The 18,536-nt window shown below is 48.9% G+C and overlaps 1 protein-coding gene across 1 annotated transcript; it reads right to left on the bottom strand.

The window, feature by feature from the left end:
- Nucleotides 1-1,829: 1,829 nt before the first annotated feature.
- On the bottom strand, nt 1,830-18,128 carry Ildr1 (immunoglobulin like domain containing receptor 1). Its single transcript, XM_052739910.1, has 7 exons — nt 18,117-18,128; nt 15,475-15,670; nt 14,207-14,356; nt 9,381-9,500; nt 8,696-8,842; nt 3,381-3,512; nt 1,830-3,183 (listed from the first exon to the last, which is right to left on the bottom strand). The coding sequence occupies exons 1-7, from the start codon at nt 18,126-18,128 to the stop codon at nt 2,297-2,299; spliced, it is 1,644 nt and encodes a 547-aa protein (XP_052595870.1). The 3' UTR covers nt 1,830-2,296.
- Between the last annotated feature and the right edge of the window lie 408 nt (nt 18,129-18,536).

Raw genomic sequence — 18,536 nt, 5'->3', positions numbered from 1 at the left:
GTATTTTTAATGCAAGGAATAGAAAAACTTCAAGTGACACTCGATCAAAAGTCACCATCTAGTGGCCTAACTGTGCACAATATTGAAAGTGCCGAGCTCCCGTGCCTTCAGAATCCCATGGAGGAAGGAAGCATGGAGCTCCAGCCAGCACAGAGAGTCTCCTTCACAGCAAAGCTACAAAGACAACAAACTGCATCCTCTAAATGAACTAATCTGCAGAGTCAAGCTTTGGTCCTGGACCTCTGGTCACTGTCAGAATGTAAGTAGACGGTAGAATGCAATTAAGTGATATTTCTCAAAAAACAAACTCAGACCCCAAACAATGGGGGGGGGGCGTTAAATTATTTTGGACAAAATCTTTGCTTCTCAAAGATAACTTTATAAACGAAAATTGTGGTAGAATTACTTCTTATGCACATCTTGATGATTCTCTCTCTCTCTCTCTTTTTCTTTTAAAGTACTGATACTTGGAGAAAATTGGGAAGCTACAGTTGCTAGACAGCATTATTGATCTCAAAAATTGCCTTCTATCTGCGGGAACACTGTGGGTTACTGAAAAAGCTTACGAACCAGAGGGCTATGTTCAAGCTTGGGCTTCGTTCTTCATTGGCTATGTGCCTTGTCTTTTGTGCTTTTCTGAGCCCTGTGAGGACTAAATAAGCAGGACTGGCTCTAGTGTCTAGAGCAAAATGTCTTGTACCCTTCCCTTAGATTCTAAGGCTTAAAAGGAGCTACATAATTTAACTGGAGGAAAACAAAGAAAAGAAAAAAGTATTAGAAAATAGGGCTCAGACCTTGGAGCCAGAAACTTGAAAATCACATTTTTCTGCTAAAAGGAAGAAGCATATTGAGTCACGATATAGAAAGGTCACCATGTGAGGGTGGTTCTAGACAGTCCAGCTTTAACTGGTTCTGTGCTTTTTCCAGGACTTCTTCTACTGACCCTATTACAGAGAAGCAACTATATCGTGTGTGGATGAGGTCACTCCTTAAGCTTCAGCTGAAACTGTCAGGGACCCACCCAGGGCAGAGGGCCATTGGCAAACAAATCTTTAACTCAAAGGCCTCACAGAACAGGACTGTTGCGGGGAGTATATAACATGTGCAAACTGTACACAGCTCAGTGCCTGGTGCTGGTAGGAGTTTCTCACTACTGCAGATCTCGGCGCTCACACGACGCCTGTGAGATGACAAAGCTGCCATTGATGATTTCAGAAGCACCGTTGGGCTTCCCTGCCTTCCTCACGCCACTCTCCCATCTCAGCTGGGCCTAGAGAAACACTCTGTACCTCCCCTGAGGGGCTTGCTCTTTCACACAGATATTTGATTTAAAGTGTGTGTGTGTATTTGATGATGATGATGATGATAGGTATGTCCTTCCAAGCCCATAAGAGACTGCTGTTCTTAGATCATGCCCTTCCTCTGGGACTTCGTCTCAGAGTGTCCTGAGACTTGACTGTCTCAGCAGACGAAAATGAGGAAAAGGTTTTGGTCTGAGAAGATCTATTCATGGGTAGCCAGTAAATTGCTTCTGAGTAAGTAGTTCATTTACATTTGAGCAATGGCGGAATGTTTTCATAAGGTATCAGCTGGCACCTAGGTGGGTTAATTGTAAAATGATTTCTTAAAGTCATGGTGTTTCTGAGATGGGGTCTCAGATAGTAGATCAGGTTAGCCTTGAACTTGTGGCAGTTTTCCGGCCTCAGCCTCCTGAGTGCTGGGATTGCAGGTTGGGAGTAAAATTATGCACTACCACACCTGGCTTAAAAATCATGCCTCTTAAAAAAAAAAAAAAAAAAAAAAAAAAAGCCTGAGGCTCTGATGTGGTATATTTTCCTGCTACACAGTGACCCGTATCTTCAGTGTTCACAGCATCCCAAAGTTTTTCTCCTAAGTGGGAGGCCAAGGGTGGTTTTCATCAGTCTGGTAAGCCTTTCCAGGGGTATCTGGGAAGACCTCATCCTCACACACAGCACAGTTGCTGCCCACTTAAACACCCACAGCCCTGCCCATTTCTAATCTGGGCTGTGGAAATAAGGTTGCAAAGTCAAGGTCCAGGCGGCAGCTGGAACCCCACCAGCTCCCTACCACGGAGTGCTTAGTCATTCTGAGACTGAGTTCCTCACCTGCATGCCAGCAGAACCCACCTGACCTGCCTCCCGGGACAGGGAAGATGGCTGAATCCACACTGAGGCAGAGAAGGCAAGCCCTGGGCCTCTTCTGCACCCTGCACTGACTCGGCCCTTTCATTCCAAGAAAAGGCAGTGCCCCCGGCCTGCCTGGACGTTATGCAGAACTAAGACCCTGCAGGGTCTGTGTCAGCTGTGGCCGAGACCGCTGGCTGAGGGGCTGCTGCCCATGCCCGACCCTCCACAGGATGCCCCAGGCTCACCAAGCGCCTCTCCACATTCCCTTTTTTCCTGTTGTTCTTGCCTGGAGTGACATCCAGTGAACAGTAGCTGGGTGGCTTCTCCTCAGGCCAGTTTGGGGACTGGGAACGGCGGCGGCGGTGGCGGTGGCGGTGCTGGGCACCCCAGTTCCTGGGCAGTGACTCTTTCTCCTCTTCAGAGCTCCAAGAACTGGGGCCCGAGGGCAAGGGAGGCGAGTAGCTGCGGTGCCTGCGTCTCCTGTGCCTCTGGGCACCTTCCCGGGGCTCTGGGCGTCTGGGGGGCCAAGGGGCCTCACTGGACGAGGGGCCTTCACTCAGGCTGTCCCAGTCTGACCAGGGCATGGAGGACTCGTTGGGCCTAGAGCGATGGTGCCTCCCACTCCAATTGGGGTCCAGTTCCCTTCTCCCTGGGGTCCAGGGTCTGATCCCCCGGTCCTGGAGCTCTTGGAGGAAATCCGAGTGATAGCGCTGCCTCCTGGCCTCACTCAGATCCCGGTGTCTAGAAGGAAGAGGGTTGAGCCACTGCTGGTGTGATGAGTTGCTGGTCCTGGAGGACAGTGGGTCTCTGATCAGCGGGGGCAGGTGGATGACTCTGCGTTCCACAACCTCTGCAGGGCCCAGGGAGGACAGCATGCTGCCAGGGTAGCCTGATTTGGCTCTGAGATCGGGAGGCTGGGCTGGGTTGAGGTTCCGCAATTCTTTCTCCAAATATTCCAGAACACCATTGGCCACCGGAGGGTGAGCGACCGTCTGGGTCATCGGCATCTGTGGAAGGCTGGACCGTAAGGACAGATCTGAATGGAGACAAGGGCAGAGCACACTGAACTGCGGGCCTCAGACATCCTTCTAGGAACCAGCGCATTAAGGGGTCATGTTATTTAGCAGGATTCCACTCCCTCCCACCCCATTGGTCATGCAGCTCTTCTGCCCGGGCCACACTCTGCCCTCACCCTCTGCCCTCTTCCTCCCATGGCTTTCTGGCAAAGTTTACCTCGCTGCAGCAGCGGGTTCATTGCATAAGATGAAACTTGGGAGCTCCTGTCCGCCCCCCAGTACAGGGGTTTTTCCATCATCTGAGGACCTAGGGCCTGAACCTGCTTCATGTAGCGGTGGCGGGCCAGGGCTGCAGGGGAAGGAGGAGAAACACAGACCCTTAGCCAGCCAGAGTCCCACACCTCCCACCTCGCTCGGTCTGTGCTTCCAGCTTCTTGCCTTGGAACCCATTCTTTACCTATCTCTCATGGAAACAAGAGTTAAGGAACAATAACTCAGCTATGTCTTTAGCAAGGGGGCTGGGAATGAATTTCCTGTATTAAAGGCTACACCTCTCACACTTTAGGATGGTCTACGTTTAAAAAACTCAACTCCTTAGCCTCGAAACATAGCCTCGGCTCCTTGCTCTCCCGGTCACCTAAAGTGCATAGGCAGTACACATGTACTAAGTAAGAAGTCAGTCAAACTTCAGGCCTCACAGAGAAGTCTCACATAGTAAAAAGCTTAGAGAAGGCCATGAATTAGGGCTCTTGAGCCCGCAGGGCAAGCTCAGGGCCATCTGCTCTGAGGGCAAGAACAAGCCTACGTTGTGACGCCAAAGCATGCTTCCAGCTGGTACACCAGTCCTGGGTTAGGGAAACCACGTGGGAGGAAGGCCAGGGATACATAAAGCTGAAGCGCTTTGGAGTGGAGCCTTTACAACAAGTAGGGATGGGACAGGCAAATGGAAAGGAAATAGTCCTGTATTGTGGCGACCGTGTAAATAAGCAACATAAGGGTCTATGAAATGTCACTTCGGTCCTCTAGGTGTGGCTGGCCCGAAGCACACAGTCCACAGCAAGTGCAATTAAAAATACAAACACTTATTTGTTTTCGTTTCCATTTTGAGGTAACTGTGGCCAAGTACCACTTGCCTCCCAAAGACTCTGCCTATCCATGCGTGGAGCAGATGCATGCTGTGACAAATTGTGGCTGGGAGTCTCACCGACTTCAGGGTTAGCTGTAAACCAGCCCCGCTCTGCCTCGGTCCCCCTCCAGTACAGAAGAACAGGGCAGAAGGCAGGTATTCTGTACCCAGCTACACAGGGTGGGAGGTCTGCTGAGGCCCTTGAGAGGCCATCTTCCAACACAACAGGAAGTGGTTGCCGCAGAACCTCCCGAAAGTGTCCAGGGCTCCAGCCCGATTGGTGAGTCACAGCCCAGGAGGAAATCAAATGCAAACTGAAACAGCTCCTAGAGTTGCCACACCTGAACACCAGCCCACAGCTCTCCGGCCTCAAAGGAGACAGGGACAAGAGCTTAGCAACCCCCACTGCTGGCCAACTATCAGCACACCTAATAGTTTATGTAAACAAGTTAACCCTTCTCTCCCCTCCTAGCCCCTGTTTTTTTGAAATAGGGTCTCACTCTCTGGCCCTGGCGGGCATCAAACTTAATGATCTTCCTTCCTCACCTCCGAAGTACTGAGCCACCACGCCTGGCCTTGAGATGTCTTTTAATATGGGAAGTAGATGAGGAAGTTGAGATCACGGAAGTGGCATTCCGACCCAACGTCTCTTAGTGACCTGGGGTGTGATGTGGTATGATACACGGGAGGGTATGATGCAGTTTCTCTCAGCTTGGAGCTGGCTACTGAGGATTCAGGCAAATTCTGAGAAATGGGGCCATCGGGGATAGCCTTCTTTAAATAAAGGTTGTGAAGGCCAGGCAGCTCTAATAAAGGTTGTGAAGGCCAGGCAGCTCTAGCTGTGAGACTTAAAGTTTTCGGAGTCTCTGGGCCAGACATAATAGATCTTTCACAGGGTTTCTGGAATTAAATGAGGCAAAACATATGGAGTGCCTAAAAGGTGAGTCAGTAGACAGAGACTATCATTGTTATCATAACAAATTGCTCCTTTTGCCTTAGCTCCAGGAGAAACACACACATATGGGGTCTAAACAGCACTCAGCTTTGACTCTGAGAGAAGAGCCAGGGCATTATGTTGAAGGCATCTACCGGGGACAGAGTGACAACACTTCACCCTCCTCTGAAACCACTACTCCCTTCTCCACCCCCTCCCCATGTCCCCGGAGACCTCACAACTTCCCTCGGCCATGACTGATCACCGTTATTACCACCTCCTCTCCTTCTTTACCATCCTTTTACCTCATGGCCACCCAGTCCTTTGCTTTTTCTCACTGGCCAGTCCTATCTCATCAACATCCTCAGCAGCTTCTGGGAACACCATGTTCATTTTAGCCTCAAGGAACTGTCAGCCGAGGATTCCCGGCCTCAGCCAAGCAATGGGACCTCCAATGGTCCTCCTCAGGATGGGCACCATTGGGAGATCTTTCTATCAAACATGCCTTTCCTCATCCTAGACACCCCACTGCTCAGGTCCCCATGAATTTCCAACAGACTGCATCTTCTTTGCTAAGGACAGGAACTAGCCCTCACAGGGAACCAACAGTGATGGGCCTAGATCACCAAGGTCAATGTAACTGGCGAAATCTCTCCAGGCCTCACTCTCCCCTGCTATATACAGAGAGAGATTCTCTGGGGAGGGGAGGCCAGAAACTCAGAGATAAGAGAAGCTGCCCTAGTTCTTGTAAAAAAATAAAAAATTAGGCTCAATTTCAAAAACTTTCATCTCTAGGTCCTATGAGCATTGTTTACCAACAGTAAGTGGATTATCTAGATCTGCTAAAATGGAGGGCTACTTCCATTGTTCTCTGTAGCCCCCCCATCACGACTCAGGAAGGTGGGAGCTGGCTGGGGAGACGGACTGTGGTGGGAGATGTTCAAGAATCTCCAACATCCTTCTGGAGGTTTCCTTCTGTTGGTTTGTTTACGCTATTGGGATTGACCCCAGGGATCTTATCAAAGCCACTAAGCTGTGTCTCCAGCACTGGACTTTGACTTGCAGAAATTGTGGCCGGCTGTGGGCTCCCTCAACTTTCTCCTTCATACAATGACCATACTCCACCTGGAGTGACCTCTCTCTTCAGAGGTCAGGCTGCCAACACTCTTGTCTCTTTCCTTTTTAAGGCCAGCTCTTTCTTGGTAGACCTAATTCTGCTTCCAAGGGTAATGCCACTCATCCATGATCATCCCACTCCTTAAATGGGGCTTCCATATAGTCCCTTTTGGTTCTTTGCTTATAAACATTCTTAGGGCTATCTCAGTCTAAAAATAAAATAAAACAGCATCAGAATCTGTGCCCTATTCAGAGAGCTTTTCTTAACCATCCCTGGCCCTCTCTGCCATCCATCTTGTCACCAAACTTGTCAGGAAAGTTCAAAACGTGAGATTGTCTGATCAAATCCAAGGACCTTAACTATGGCCTGCAGTTCTTCGTTACACAGGTTCTTTTACATGAGCAAACTCCAGCCACTGAAGAGAAACCTTTGCTTCTCAGCTCACTAATCACATGCATCCATCACCCATACCAGCTTTGTCTAGTCCTGCCTGCTTTTAATGCCCTGTGGCCTAAGGAGTCATCCTGTGAGGACTTATCTCATCTCACATGTGACTACACCCATGACAGTGACATCTCCATGGTTTCTGTCCCAAAGGTAGGAAGCGCTATAGACTCGTGTTGAGTTCTCGGCTATTTCCTCCTCTTTTAAGAGTCTATAACCTCGGCTAGTCCACAGAGGCTGTGACAGTTCCCATGTGGGACATACAGACACAAATCAGAGGTTTAACACTGTGCAAGTGACTGCTACTTCCTAGCTGTGAGACTTCCCTGACCTTGCCTGTGAAATGGTGATGACATATGCCTTTGGTGGGTTGTGGTGAGGACCCGTGAGGAAGTAGATGGAAAGGGCACACAGAACAGACATCCAATAGAAGCTATTTCTCTTTTCCTGTAAGACACCAGGCAGCCTCTGAACACAGTCCTGAAACCAGACTCAGACCACTGACCTTGACGTCACAGATTAAGGCGGGTGTCTATCATCATGAGTAATTCATCATGTTTTCCTTTCAAACTTCCTTCTTCCCCATGGACCATGATGGCAGGAGTGGTTGTCTCTGGGGACTTGACTTAGTCTACTCTTTTTTTAATTTCTCAGATTTTTCCACCATGTGGTACTTTACAGGAAAAGGAAATGTTACTTAAAACAAATACACAAAAAGAAAAACTTCCAGTTAAAACAGTTGATTCAGCTCCCATCTCTTTACTAAGGAAAGAGCTCTACAGAACATTCTTTAAATTCTTTTGCCTTTAACATGTATTCTGCAACTTAAAATTTTAGGGCATATTGGAGTCTTATATTTGTGTGTGTGTGTGTGTGTGTGTGTGTGTGTGTGTGTGTGTGTGTGCAGACATATATGTGCCAGGGCACACATGTGGAATTCAAAAGAGTCAGGTCTCTCTTTCCACCTTACGGGTCTCAGGGATGGGACCCAGGGGGGTTAGACTTGGCAGAAAGCACCTTACCCACTCAGTTATTTTGCTGGACCAAAATTTCTCCTTTATAGGATGAAATTCCAGTCCAAAGAAAGCTTATGCTAAGAGTTTCTGTTCCTTCTCCCCTTCCCCGGCACAAGCTTTACATCACCTGGCAATGTTTGAGAAATACACATTCTAGGACCCTACTCCCCCAGACCCATTGGGTCAGAAGCTGGCGGAGGAGAAGCAATTAATTTTGACCAAGACCGCTACATGATTCAGTGTGAGCTTCAGTTTGAGGACCAATGCTTTCTCAATTGTCCTGTTCTTTTCATCCTGTCTTTATCCCATCTCTAAGTAATGCTGTGAAATTGTAGTAGAATAAGAAACATATTTGGCCTTTGTCCCTGGTTTCCAAACTACAACTCCTAAAATGCTTGGGCTCTCCGAAATGATGAGTATCTTCCACATACTAAATAGATGACTGGTGGCCGGGGCCGGGGCCCTTGGAGAGCTTTGGGATGGGGACAGGTTGCCAAAAAAAAAAAAAAAAAAAAAAAAAGGCGTGGCTAGAGTGCTGGAACTTTCTATTCCACTTCTGACCTGGGAAAGAAAAGTTGACTTGCTCAAATACCCAAAAGGAAAAACTTCCATATGAAACAGTTGATCCAACTCCATCTGCATACTAAGAAAAGAATCTCGTAGGTAGAAATCCTGTTATGGGCCTCCTTCCCTATGGCTTTAGAGCATTCCTGAGCATCATCCTCAGGGCTGCAGTTCCACATCTTCTGAACCTTCAAAGGAGGAAGGCATGAAGGAGATCCCGGGAAGACGACCACGACCGTGAACTTTAACCTGAGAAAGCTAAACCCCTCCGCGTGGGGCATCGGGCACGTGTATCATCACGCCCAACCCACTGCCACTCGCATTCTCTTACCTTCCTCGGGGCAGCAGCAGCGGGCAGGACAGCAGGGGCAGCGGATGTAGCAGCAGCAGTACTGAGGGCAGCACTGGCACCAGCACACGCCAATCAGCAGCAGGAGAAGGAGGGCTCCAAGGATGATGAAGATCACTGTCAGCCAATCTACAGCGGAGAGAAAGCCAAAAGAGGACGAACAAACTCTTCAGAGAGATGCCTCGACTCCAACGTTCTAGCCCCCTCAACCTTCCTAACACTGAGACCCTTTAATTCAGCGCCTCATGCTGCGGTGACCCTCAACCATACAATTATTTTGGTTGCTACTTCGTAACTGTCATTTTCCTACTGTTATGAATCCTAATGTAACTATCTGGGTTTTCTGATAGTCTCAGGCAACCTCTGTGAAAGGGTCTTCCGACCCCAGAGGGGTCACCGTCCGTAGGCTGAGAGCCAATGTTCTAGACCTTCGTAAATACAGCCATTGACCTAGAGGTTAAGTTCAAGTGATATGCTGGTAAAAAAGTTTAACTTTAGTAAGAGACCATTAGAAGCTCCCAGTCCAATGACAGCAATACAGACCTGTTTGTTTCTGGCTTTGCTGCTGCTATTGGTGGGTGCTTTTGCATGAAAACAAAAAACAAAAACAAACAAACAAACAAACAAGCACACTGATCGGTGACCTGACGGCGCCAGCAGCACTTACGCAGGACAATGAGCTTCACCTCCTTATCTGGGTCTCCTGATGTGTCTCCTGGAGCCTCAATGGTGCAATAGTATACTCCATGATCCCACCACATCACTTCATTAATCACAAGATCTGCTCCTATGGAGGAGAGAAGGGAAAAGGGCCAGTTATTGGGACATGGTAGCTTCGGGACCTCAGAACTGTCATTCCTAAGAAGGCCTGTGATTGATGAGAAAGAGGTCCCAGGTCCCTCCTCAGACCTTCCTTTGTTCCCAGAGATGGGGTTGATGGACAAACTCCCCATTGAACCCCACTAGTAGTTTATAAGGCTCTGGATACATCATCTCGTTTAATTTCCACTATATGTCCCTGTATGTGGGTGAAGTAGAGTCCCAGTTGCCTCCCACGGATGTTGCTCCCTTCTCACCGGATCACAGAATTGCTGGGTATGTATACAGCTTCTACAGTTTAAGTAAATGTATGTTTGTTACCTTTAAAACTCATGTTGAAATAAAATTGTATTTTATTAGTATTAAGAGATTAGGACCTTGATAGACTGTGCCCTGGAAGTTCAATCGAACACTTTCTGAGAAAGAGGGAGGAAGAGAGAGAAGAGACTTTTAAAAAGCAGAATGAGCCATAAGGGCTCTATCCTCATGGGTAGGTAGGTTAGAGCCATTCAAAAGGGTGAGTTTGGCTGGGCGTGGTGGTGCACACCTTTAATCCCAGTACTTGGGAGGCAGAGGCAGGCGGAACTCTGTGAGCTTCACACCAGCCTGGGCTACCCGCTTGCATAGCAAGTTCCAGGACAGCCGGAGCTACATAGTGAAACCCTATAAGCCACAATAAAACAAGAACGAACAAACAAATGGATGAGTTTGGTCCCCTCTTGCCCTCTTATTGCTGTGTGATAGTGTAGCAATAGACCCTCACCAGACTTCTTGGCCTCTATAAACATAAGCCACTGCATTGCCACGGATTATAATTACCTAGTCTCGGGTACACTATTATGAAAGAGCATAAAATAGACTAAGTTGGGGACCACGTAGAATAAAGTCGATGTTTTCCACCCTCTCTTCCAAGTGATGCAGTTGTGAATGTATGCAAGAGTGTTTCGGGAACTTTCTTTTAAAGAGCATGTGAACAGTCTTCTCTGGCTTCTTCATCTCTTCTACTTCATGCCTGGGTGCTGTGAATTGGATAGAGTCTGAGGATGTCTCCCAAAGTTTCACGTATGGGGAGCTTAGCCTCAGTGTGGCTTGTTGGAAGGCAGTGAAATCTTTAAGGGATGGAGATGAGAACAGTAATTAGGTCACTTGGATGAGCTGCCATCCTGAGAGGAGATTAAAGTCATCCTTACATCTCCTCAGTTCACAACAGAATAGGTGGTTATAGAAGAACAGGGATGGTCCTCTCTGCGCTCTGGTCTCCTGTATCCCCCTGGGAGCTCTGATTCTTGTAGGCACTTCTACAATAATGCTCTTCTCATGGTGGTGACCCAGCCGTGAGCCTTCATGAGACCAAACCAATGGCACCATCTTCTCTTGGACTTTCAGCATCCAGAGTGATGAGCTATACAAACCTCTTTACTTTGCAAATTACACAGCCACAGGCCTTTTATTTTAGGAACAAAAAAAAAAATGGACCCATACATTTAGAAAGATGACAATCTGGGTAAGTAGAAATGAACTTGGGGCCCCCAAGAATTTAATGAAGTGCAGCCCTAGGTGTGGACTGTGTGTTTCTGATTTTATACAGAAGATCAAAGCAAGCTTCCCTTTGCTTACATTACTGATATCTCTAGTTCCTGATTATTTGCCAACTGAGAAGTGGGTATGATGACTTAGCTATATTTCAGATAAGGAAACTGAAGACAGAGAGAGGTTAAGGGAGTGGACAGACAACACATAGGTTCACACCCACAACTCTGCCTCAGACTGGTGAGCCCTGCTATTTCCTCCAAAATGGAGGGAAAGCGTCACAGCCTAGACCCCTTCCCAGGCCAAGATGATCGAGTGGCTCTGGTGCTCGAAGGGACAGCTGTGCAATGCACTTAAAGGTGCACAGAAAATAGGGCCAGCATTTTCAGAGTATTAGCCAAGGGAAGAATCTCCGTTCCTGTGAGTACCTGACGCGCCGGGGCCCGATGAAGAGCACCCAATGGTTAACATACACTTTCAAGTTAAGCGAATCTGGCCAATGTTCTCAAACCCAATGGCTCAAATTGTTAAGTTACAAACCTGTGGGGAAATTCAAGAGGAGCCAGCCCCTCTCTGTGCTGGCCGGTTTAAAAGCCAGTCAGAGCCCCAGAGCAGCACCAAGTGATGGCCTGCAGGCTTCTCCCAGAAACTACAGCGATCAGACAGACCTCAGCGTTCCAAGGCTTGCTGCTGCACAGTCGGTGGTCCTATCTGCAACTGGTTATTGTCTGTTTGTCAAGAAATATCTACTGAGGAACCGAAACAAAAACGTGAGGTCATGCAAGACTGGAGCATACTTTGACTTCTGTTTCCTTCTCTTTTACGTCAGTCCTGGCGAAGCCTTTTTCCCTCATGATTCTCTAAACCTACCACTTCCCCCCCCACCCCCAGACCCGGTGGAATGATGAAAGTGCTGAGTGAGCAATGGAAACCTGACCCAACTTTCCTTGGAGTCATAAAGAGTTTCTGAGGAATGTCAGCATGGCGAGGCTATTCAGACATGTTAATATTTTAGACGACCCATGACCTTATTTGGCAGGGTCCTCTGGAGTGATAGAAACTCGGACATGAAAGTGTCAGAAAACAAGGATTCTGAGAAGTCAGGCTGAGCCTGGAGGTAGAAATCCAGCCCTCGGGGAAATACTGCTTTCCCTTAGGAGTGCGAACAAGATGGGGTCTGACCAGGAAGTGGTCAGGAAGAGAGGTAGTGAAAGGTACTACTCAGAACCAGACACACAGGCGGCCCTCCAGATTCTCCACGGGGACTTCTCATCCTTCAGAAACTCTAAAGGAGGCCAGCTAGTTAAAGTTGTGATCCCAGGGGTCAGATCAGAGCCAATTCTGAGGAAGCAGAACCATCGAAGCCTCTGCAGATGCACGTGGAGGCTGAGGGAGATGCAGATGGTCCCTAGGCTAAGAGTCAAAGGTGACCTTGGGGAAAATCAGAGGGCAAGTGTGAAAAGATCATATTAAAGCATTACAAAATCAGAAGCAGCGGTTAAGTTGGCCCTTTAAATGGTCATAAAATATTCACTAATTCCTTACACTGAGCATCACAAGCAGCCGGCTATTTGTTTTTGCCCTTATAGTGAGCAAATTTATTTTAAGATTTACTTTTATTGTTTTTATTTGAGTGTGTGTGTGTGTGTGTGTGTGTGTGTGTGTGTGTGTGTGCGCTCATGCACGTGTGTGGTTTTGTATATGTCAGAACAGTGCTGTAAAGGCCGGAAAGAGAGCATTGGGCCTCGTGGAACTGGAGTGACAGGCGGCTGTGAGCTGCCTGAAGTGAGTACTGGGAACCAAATTTGGGTTCTCTGAGAGAGCCACAAGTTCTGTTAACCACTGAGCTCTCCGGCCCCACAAATACTTTTTTCGTTTTTTGTTTTTGTTTGTTCGTTTTTTATGTATATTTACATATTTTTATGTATATAGGTGTGCTTTGCCACATGTGTCTGTGTGCATCACCTGCATGCCTGGTGCTCAAGGAAACCAAAAGGGGGTGTCAGATCCCCTGGAAGTAGAGTTACAGACTGTTGCGAGCCACCATGCAAGTGCTGGGAATCGAACCTGGGTCCTCTGGAAGAAAAGCAAGTGTTCTATTATTCTTAACTGTGGAGTCATCTCTCCATCCCCACCAATAATTTTTTTTTTTTAACATGGCATATAAAGCTCACTGAAATAGTCTCTGTCACTATAACTTCACAGTAATCCAGGATGACAGGCGAGGAATGTGGGACACTAGTCAATCCTTTGTGTATAAAAAACATCATGACTAGTGACTTGGGTTTACTCCGTATTAACTGTTAGGTAAGTGATTTTCATACACTACATCACAACTCCCTTTGAGATGGGCTCTACAGCCAGTCCCACTTAATAGAAACTGAGGCAAAAAAAAAAAAAAAAAACCCAAAATGTGAAGGGGTTTGCTCAATGTCACGTGCAAGTACAGAACAGTCACCATGCCTGAGTCCAGCTGTGGACCCAGTGCTGTGGGGGCTTCTTGTACCAGGTACAAAGAAAGGACCTACTTTAGACCCAGCTCCCAACCCATGCATTTGATATTTACTGCAGCGTGGGGACAGATGCCATGTGGCTCTCTCTCCGATGATAAAGAAGAGGCAGAGAAAATGGCCAACTTGATGCTGGTAGCTAGGCTTGTGAGGGGAACCACTGCAACTCTTACCCAGGCTTGGGTCCAAGTCAGTGCTGCGTCCTCTGTCCAGGGATGGCAGTAGTCTCAAAGAATCCACTTGCCCTCAAGCTCCTGCTTCAAGGCATCAAGAGTGACCAAGGGGACCTCGGGGACCTGGTGTGTGAATGGGCCCTGAGAACGATTTGTAAAGAGCATCAAAGGAGCCAGATCACATCTTAGCCCGAGTCTCAGGAAGCAAAAGAACCAGGAACACCCTGACCTTTAGCCAAGGCTGAGGAACATCCTCTGGTCCATAGAGCAAGTTCCCGAGAAGTGGCTTCCGACGGTGGAATACATTCTAAGAAGCCGGCACTTGTTTCAAACAACCCAGTGACCAAGTCAGTTATCAGGCCCCAGAAGATCTTGGGGAATCCCGTGCTGACTCAGCCTGCTAGGCCTGTGTCTGGATCCTCTTCAAGCCTTAGTTCCCCTGCCACCGCCCCCATACTCACGGTTCTGGATGGTGATCTTGCGCTGCCGGTAATCCACCCCCAGCACCGGCTCATTCTGTCCCCGCCGCTGGGCCACGATGCGGACTTCCCTCTGGTTGTCGTTACAGTCGTTGGAGGGGTCCTGGCCCAGGGATAAGGCGGCCTGGTATGCTGAGAAGAGGGCAGCAAGTCACTCAGATCATTCAGATTCTGCAGGTCTGGAGGAGGCTAACAAGCCCCCGCCGACATCAGGAACTCCTCTCTCATCATAAGACTTCAAACCCCTTGAAAGCCATCATGTCCAAAGCCTGTCTGCATGCGCCATCTCTCTTGCGCCGTCTCTCTTCCCAATTTCCCTTGTTTCATTTACAAAGTGCCCCCCCCCGCCTCCCCCCCCACCCCCCGCGCGCGCTCAGCTTCTGCTCCAGTGGGAGGTCACTCACCCATCCTTCCCAGTAGAGAACCCCAAGGCTGCTAAATCTTCCAGGTGACTTCTGTCTACCACCCTAGTCTCCTCCCTCGTCACTTACCCAAGTGTTTAAGAATAGCCCACAAGGAAACGATGCAGACTAAATGGGGAAGCTCAGTGAGATCTGGGGGCTCTGTCCAGTCCTGCTGTAAGGCATTAGCCCCAGAGCTACAGGAGGCACACAGCCATGCCTTCCTCCCTTTGCTTCACCTCAGAACGCCCACTTCCTTCCCCCAAACAGGGTACCTCCTTGTACTCTCACACTTTCTATAGGTCTAATCACTGCAGGCTGACTGTGGGGCTCCAGGCTCCTTCGGTGCTGGAGGGAGGTTAGAAATGGACATCTGGGAAGGAGGTGACGTGAATGGGCCCATTGTTACTGAGAAGCCAGACTTGGCTAAAGCAAAGGAGCAGCCCATCGCAGTGACCTGAGATGCCCAAGGGCAAAGAGGCTTCATGGAGGCAGAGAGCTCTACATCACTCAAAGTGAGGCAGTGGGCAGGGATCTTCCAAACGATGGCCACTGACATGAGGTCCCACATGGCTCAGGGCTGGTTTGAATGAGGAGTGCCCAGGAGGAAGGACATGCTAGGTCTTTTACGTCTGCGCTGCCTGAACAGCATGGTGCAAAGGAACCGACATTGGCCCTTGAACAACTAGTTGTGCCACTTGGGTTCAGTTTATCTGAAAAGTGAAGGGACAGTGTCGGAGCAGCTCCTTGTGATGACAACTTGTGATCTATAATGATTTCTCGACCCCGATGATAGCTTACAGACAGATGCCTGGGAACGATGGGCAGAACAAGAACCGGGGTACTCACAGGCAGAGAAGTAGTCAAAGATGGGGTCCTTGCAGAAAGACTTGAAGCGCCACGTCACCACCACGTCCTGGAGCTGAGCAGAGGTGGTGTAGTCACATTTGAGGGTGATGGAGGCAAACAGGGTGACATAGCGTTCTGTGTGCTGAACTGTGACCAGCAAGGACAGACACCCTGAAGGCAGGAGCAGGAGACAATGCTAAAGGTGACCTACTTCTTTCTGTGCCTGAGTAATAAAAGCCATGCAAATGAACAAAAGCAGCACAGCCCCTGCCCTCCTGCCCACCTCTGGCTGGGCACTCAAATACACAGGCTTCTGCTGAGCAGTCTACAGAAAGAAAGGGCCCATCCACCACCCGCCACCTCCCAACTCGGGGAGGGGGGGGGAGAGAAACTCCCAGAATTCAGTCTATTAACACGCCCAACACCAACCCAACAGTAACCACCACACACCCACCACAATAAAAGAACTGTATTTAAATAAGGCCACAGTTATAGTGGCGTGATCCTGCTAAAACCAGTTTTCCCCATCCCTTCTCTTCTAAAAGTGGTTTCCCATTTGTGACCAGGCTCAGGTAGCACAGCCTTTTCATCCCAGCACTCACAATGCCTAGGCAGGTGGATCTTTGTGAGTCTGAGGTCAGCTCGGTCTACATAGTGAGGCCTCCTACATAGTGAGGCCTCCCGTCTTAGAAAAGGTGGAAGGAAGGAAGGAGGGAGGGAGGGAGGGAAGGAGAGAGGGAGGGAGGAAGTAGAGAAAAAAGAAAAGAGAAAGAAATGGTTTCCCATTTCCCTAACGTTCAAACTCTATCCTCTGACCAAAAGGTGAGTTAGTTGGTCAACCTCTTCTTCCAGCTACCTCATCTCACTTCCCCTCTCACTTCACACGTGCCTCAGCCCTTCTGAACTGAATTCCTCAGGGCTGGGGTTACTCCCCGCTCCAGATCTTCTCAGGGTGGCCACTCAGTCTGGACTGCTCTCCCTATCACCCGCCCCAACTCCACTCCACTCTTTTCCGCAGTTGCCTGCTGTCTGTCCTGCAGCTCCTTAGAGGAACCCTTGTCCTCTCAGGAAGTCTTACAGGCAGCAAGGCTGAGAGAAGGGCCTCCCCAGGCCTTCCTCAAAGCGCCCTGCCCTGGGGGCAGAGGGCACTTTTCCGGTTGGTGGATATGGAGGCTCTGAGAAAACGTCTGAATTTGTCTCTCACTCTTCAAATACAAACCCTGGCTACTATGCCCATCGCACAGATGGTGGTTGGATACATGACTAAGGACATAGCAAGCAACGGACATTGAGCTGTACAGACAGAGCAAATGAAATAGCAAGGGCCACAGAAAATAGCAAGAAAGCCTTGGTGGAATTAAGAGACTTTTTTCTGTTGGAAAATTCCTCGTAGAGCCCTGAAGCCATCAGGCCTACTTCAAGCTCCACGTGTCTTAATGAGGAGCTAGGCAGCACAGAAGCACCAGACAGAATGGTGAGAGATCTATCTACAGCCAGCATCTTGGGATGCTCCCGTGGGTTCTAGGTTGCATTACAAGGGGGTCTTCTCCGGCCACACTAGTGGAAGCCCATGAACTGTAGACTAGTGGCTGTGGAGCCCCCATGGGACTGGACTAGGCCCTCTGGACACGGAAGATGGTTGTTTGGCTTGAACTGTTTGGGGGGCACCCAGACAGGGAGATCAGGATCCATCCCTGGTGCATGGGCAGGCTTTTGGGAATCCGGTGCCTGTGGTGTGACGCCTTGCTCAGCCTTGGTGCAGTGGGAAGGGGCTTGGACCTGCCTAGACTCAGTGTGCTGGGCTCTGCTGACTCGGACCTTGATTTTGGGGGATGTGGGGATGTGGGGTGGCTTGGGAGAGAGGGCTGGGGGGTGGAAGGAGCGAAGAGGTGGGATCTGTGGATGATATGTAGAGTGAGTAGAAAATTTCTTAATAAAGAAAAATGAAAACAAAAACAAAAACAAGGGGCTCTTCTTGGGGAGCAGTCAGAGGGCTAGTGCAGAGCAGTGGTACTCAAGGCTGAGTTTATGTCACTATGAGGACTGTTGACAGCCCAGGTTGTTTGGCCCTACCCCAGGAGTTTCTGGCTCAGCAGGATTTGGGTGGGGCCCAAGAACTTACATTTCTAAGAGGTTTCCGGGAGAAAATAGGAAACTGAAGCTTCGGGAACTTGGAGAACAGCGGGAAGAGGCTACATGTTAAAGGTCAACTGTGCAGGCTTTGGATTCAGACACAGATCATGTCACTTGGACAATAGATGAACTTCTTCCTTCTCTAGCCTCAGCTATTGAGTAGGATAAGGATAGCACTACAAGTTGGGCATCCTTCATCTGAAAACCCAGATCTGAAATGCTCCGAAATCCTAAATCGCTTTTCTTTTTTGCTGTGTCTGTGTGTGTTGTGCATAACTGTGGGTCCCATGCAGAGGCCAGAGGAGGAATGTCTTGTCTACTGCTCTTCACTTCATTCCCTTGAGACAGAGTCACTGTCCATGGAAATCAACATTTTCTAGCACCCAACAAACCCCAGCAAAAGTCTCCACCCTCCCCAGTGCTGAGGTTACAAGCGCATGGTCTAGTTTTTCCATGGGTGATGGGGATGTGAACTCAGGTCCTCGTGCGTGTACAATAAGCTCTCTTACCCACTGAGCCATGTCCCCAGCACCTCCCAAACTTCCTGAGTGCCAACGTAACACTCAAAACGTGTCTGATTTTAGACCATCTCAGAGATTGTATTTTCAGATTTAGGATACTCAGCCAATAAAGACTATGCAAATATTCCCAAATTTGAAAACCTCAATCTGAAGCGCTTCCGGTCCCAAGCACTTTGGATGGGAGATACTCAGCCTACACTGACTGACTTTACCATGTCCTTGCAAAAGGGCATTCAGGGGTTCTGCTGCTCATGCTCCCCTCTTGTCCTCTCTCACAGAGCTCCCCAGTGGAACCACCTTCCCTTCTGCCATCCCTTTAGAGCAGTGGTTCTCAACCTTCCTGATGCTCCAGCCTTTTTTAATACAGTTCCTCATGTTGTGGTGACCACCCCAACTATAAAATTATTT

Source organism: Peromyscus californicus, unplaced genomic scaffold, assembly GCF_007827085.1.
Source record: "Peromyscus californicus insignis strain IS unplaced genomic scaffold, ASM782708v3 Scaffold_16__1_contigs__length_79575227, whole genome shotgun sequence".
Lineage (NCBI taxonomy): Eukaryota > Metazoa > Chordata > Mammalia > Rodentia > Cricetidae > Peromyscus > Peromyscus californicus.
Note: the sequence above shows the minus strand (reverse complement) of the source record. Positions and strands in the feature narration are given on the sequence as shown.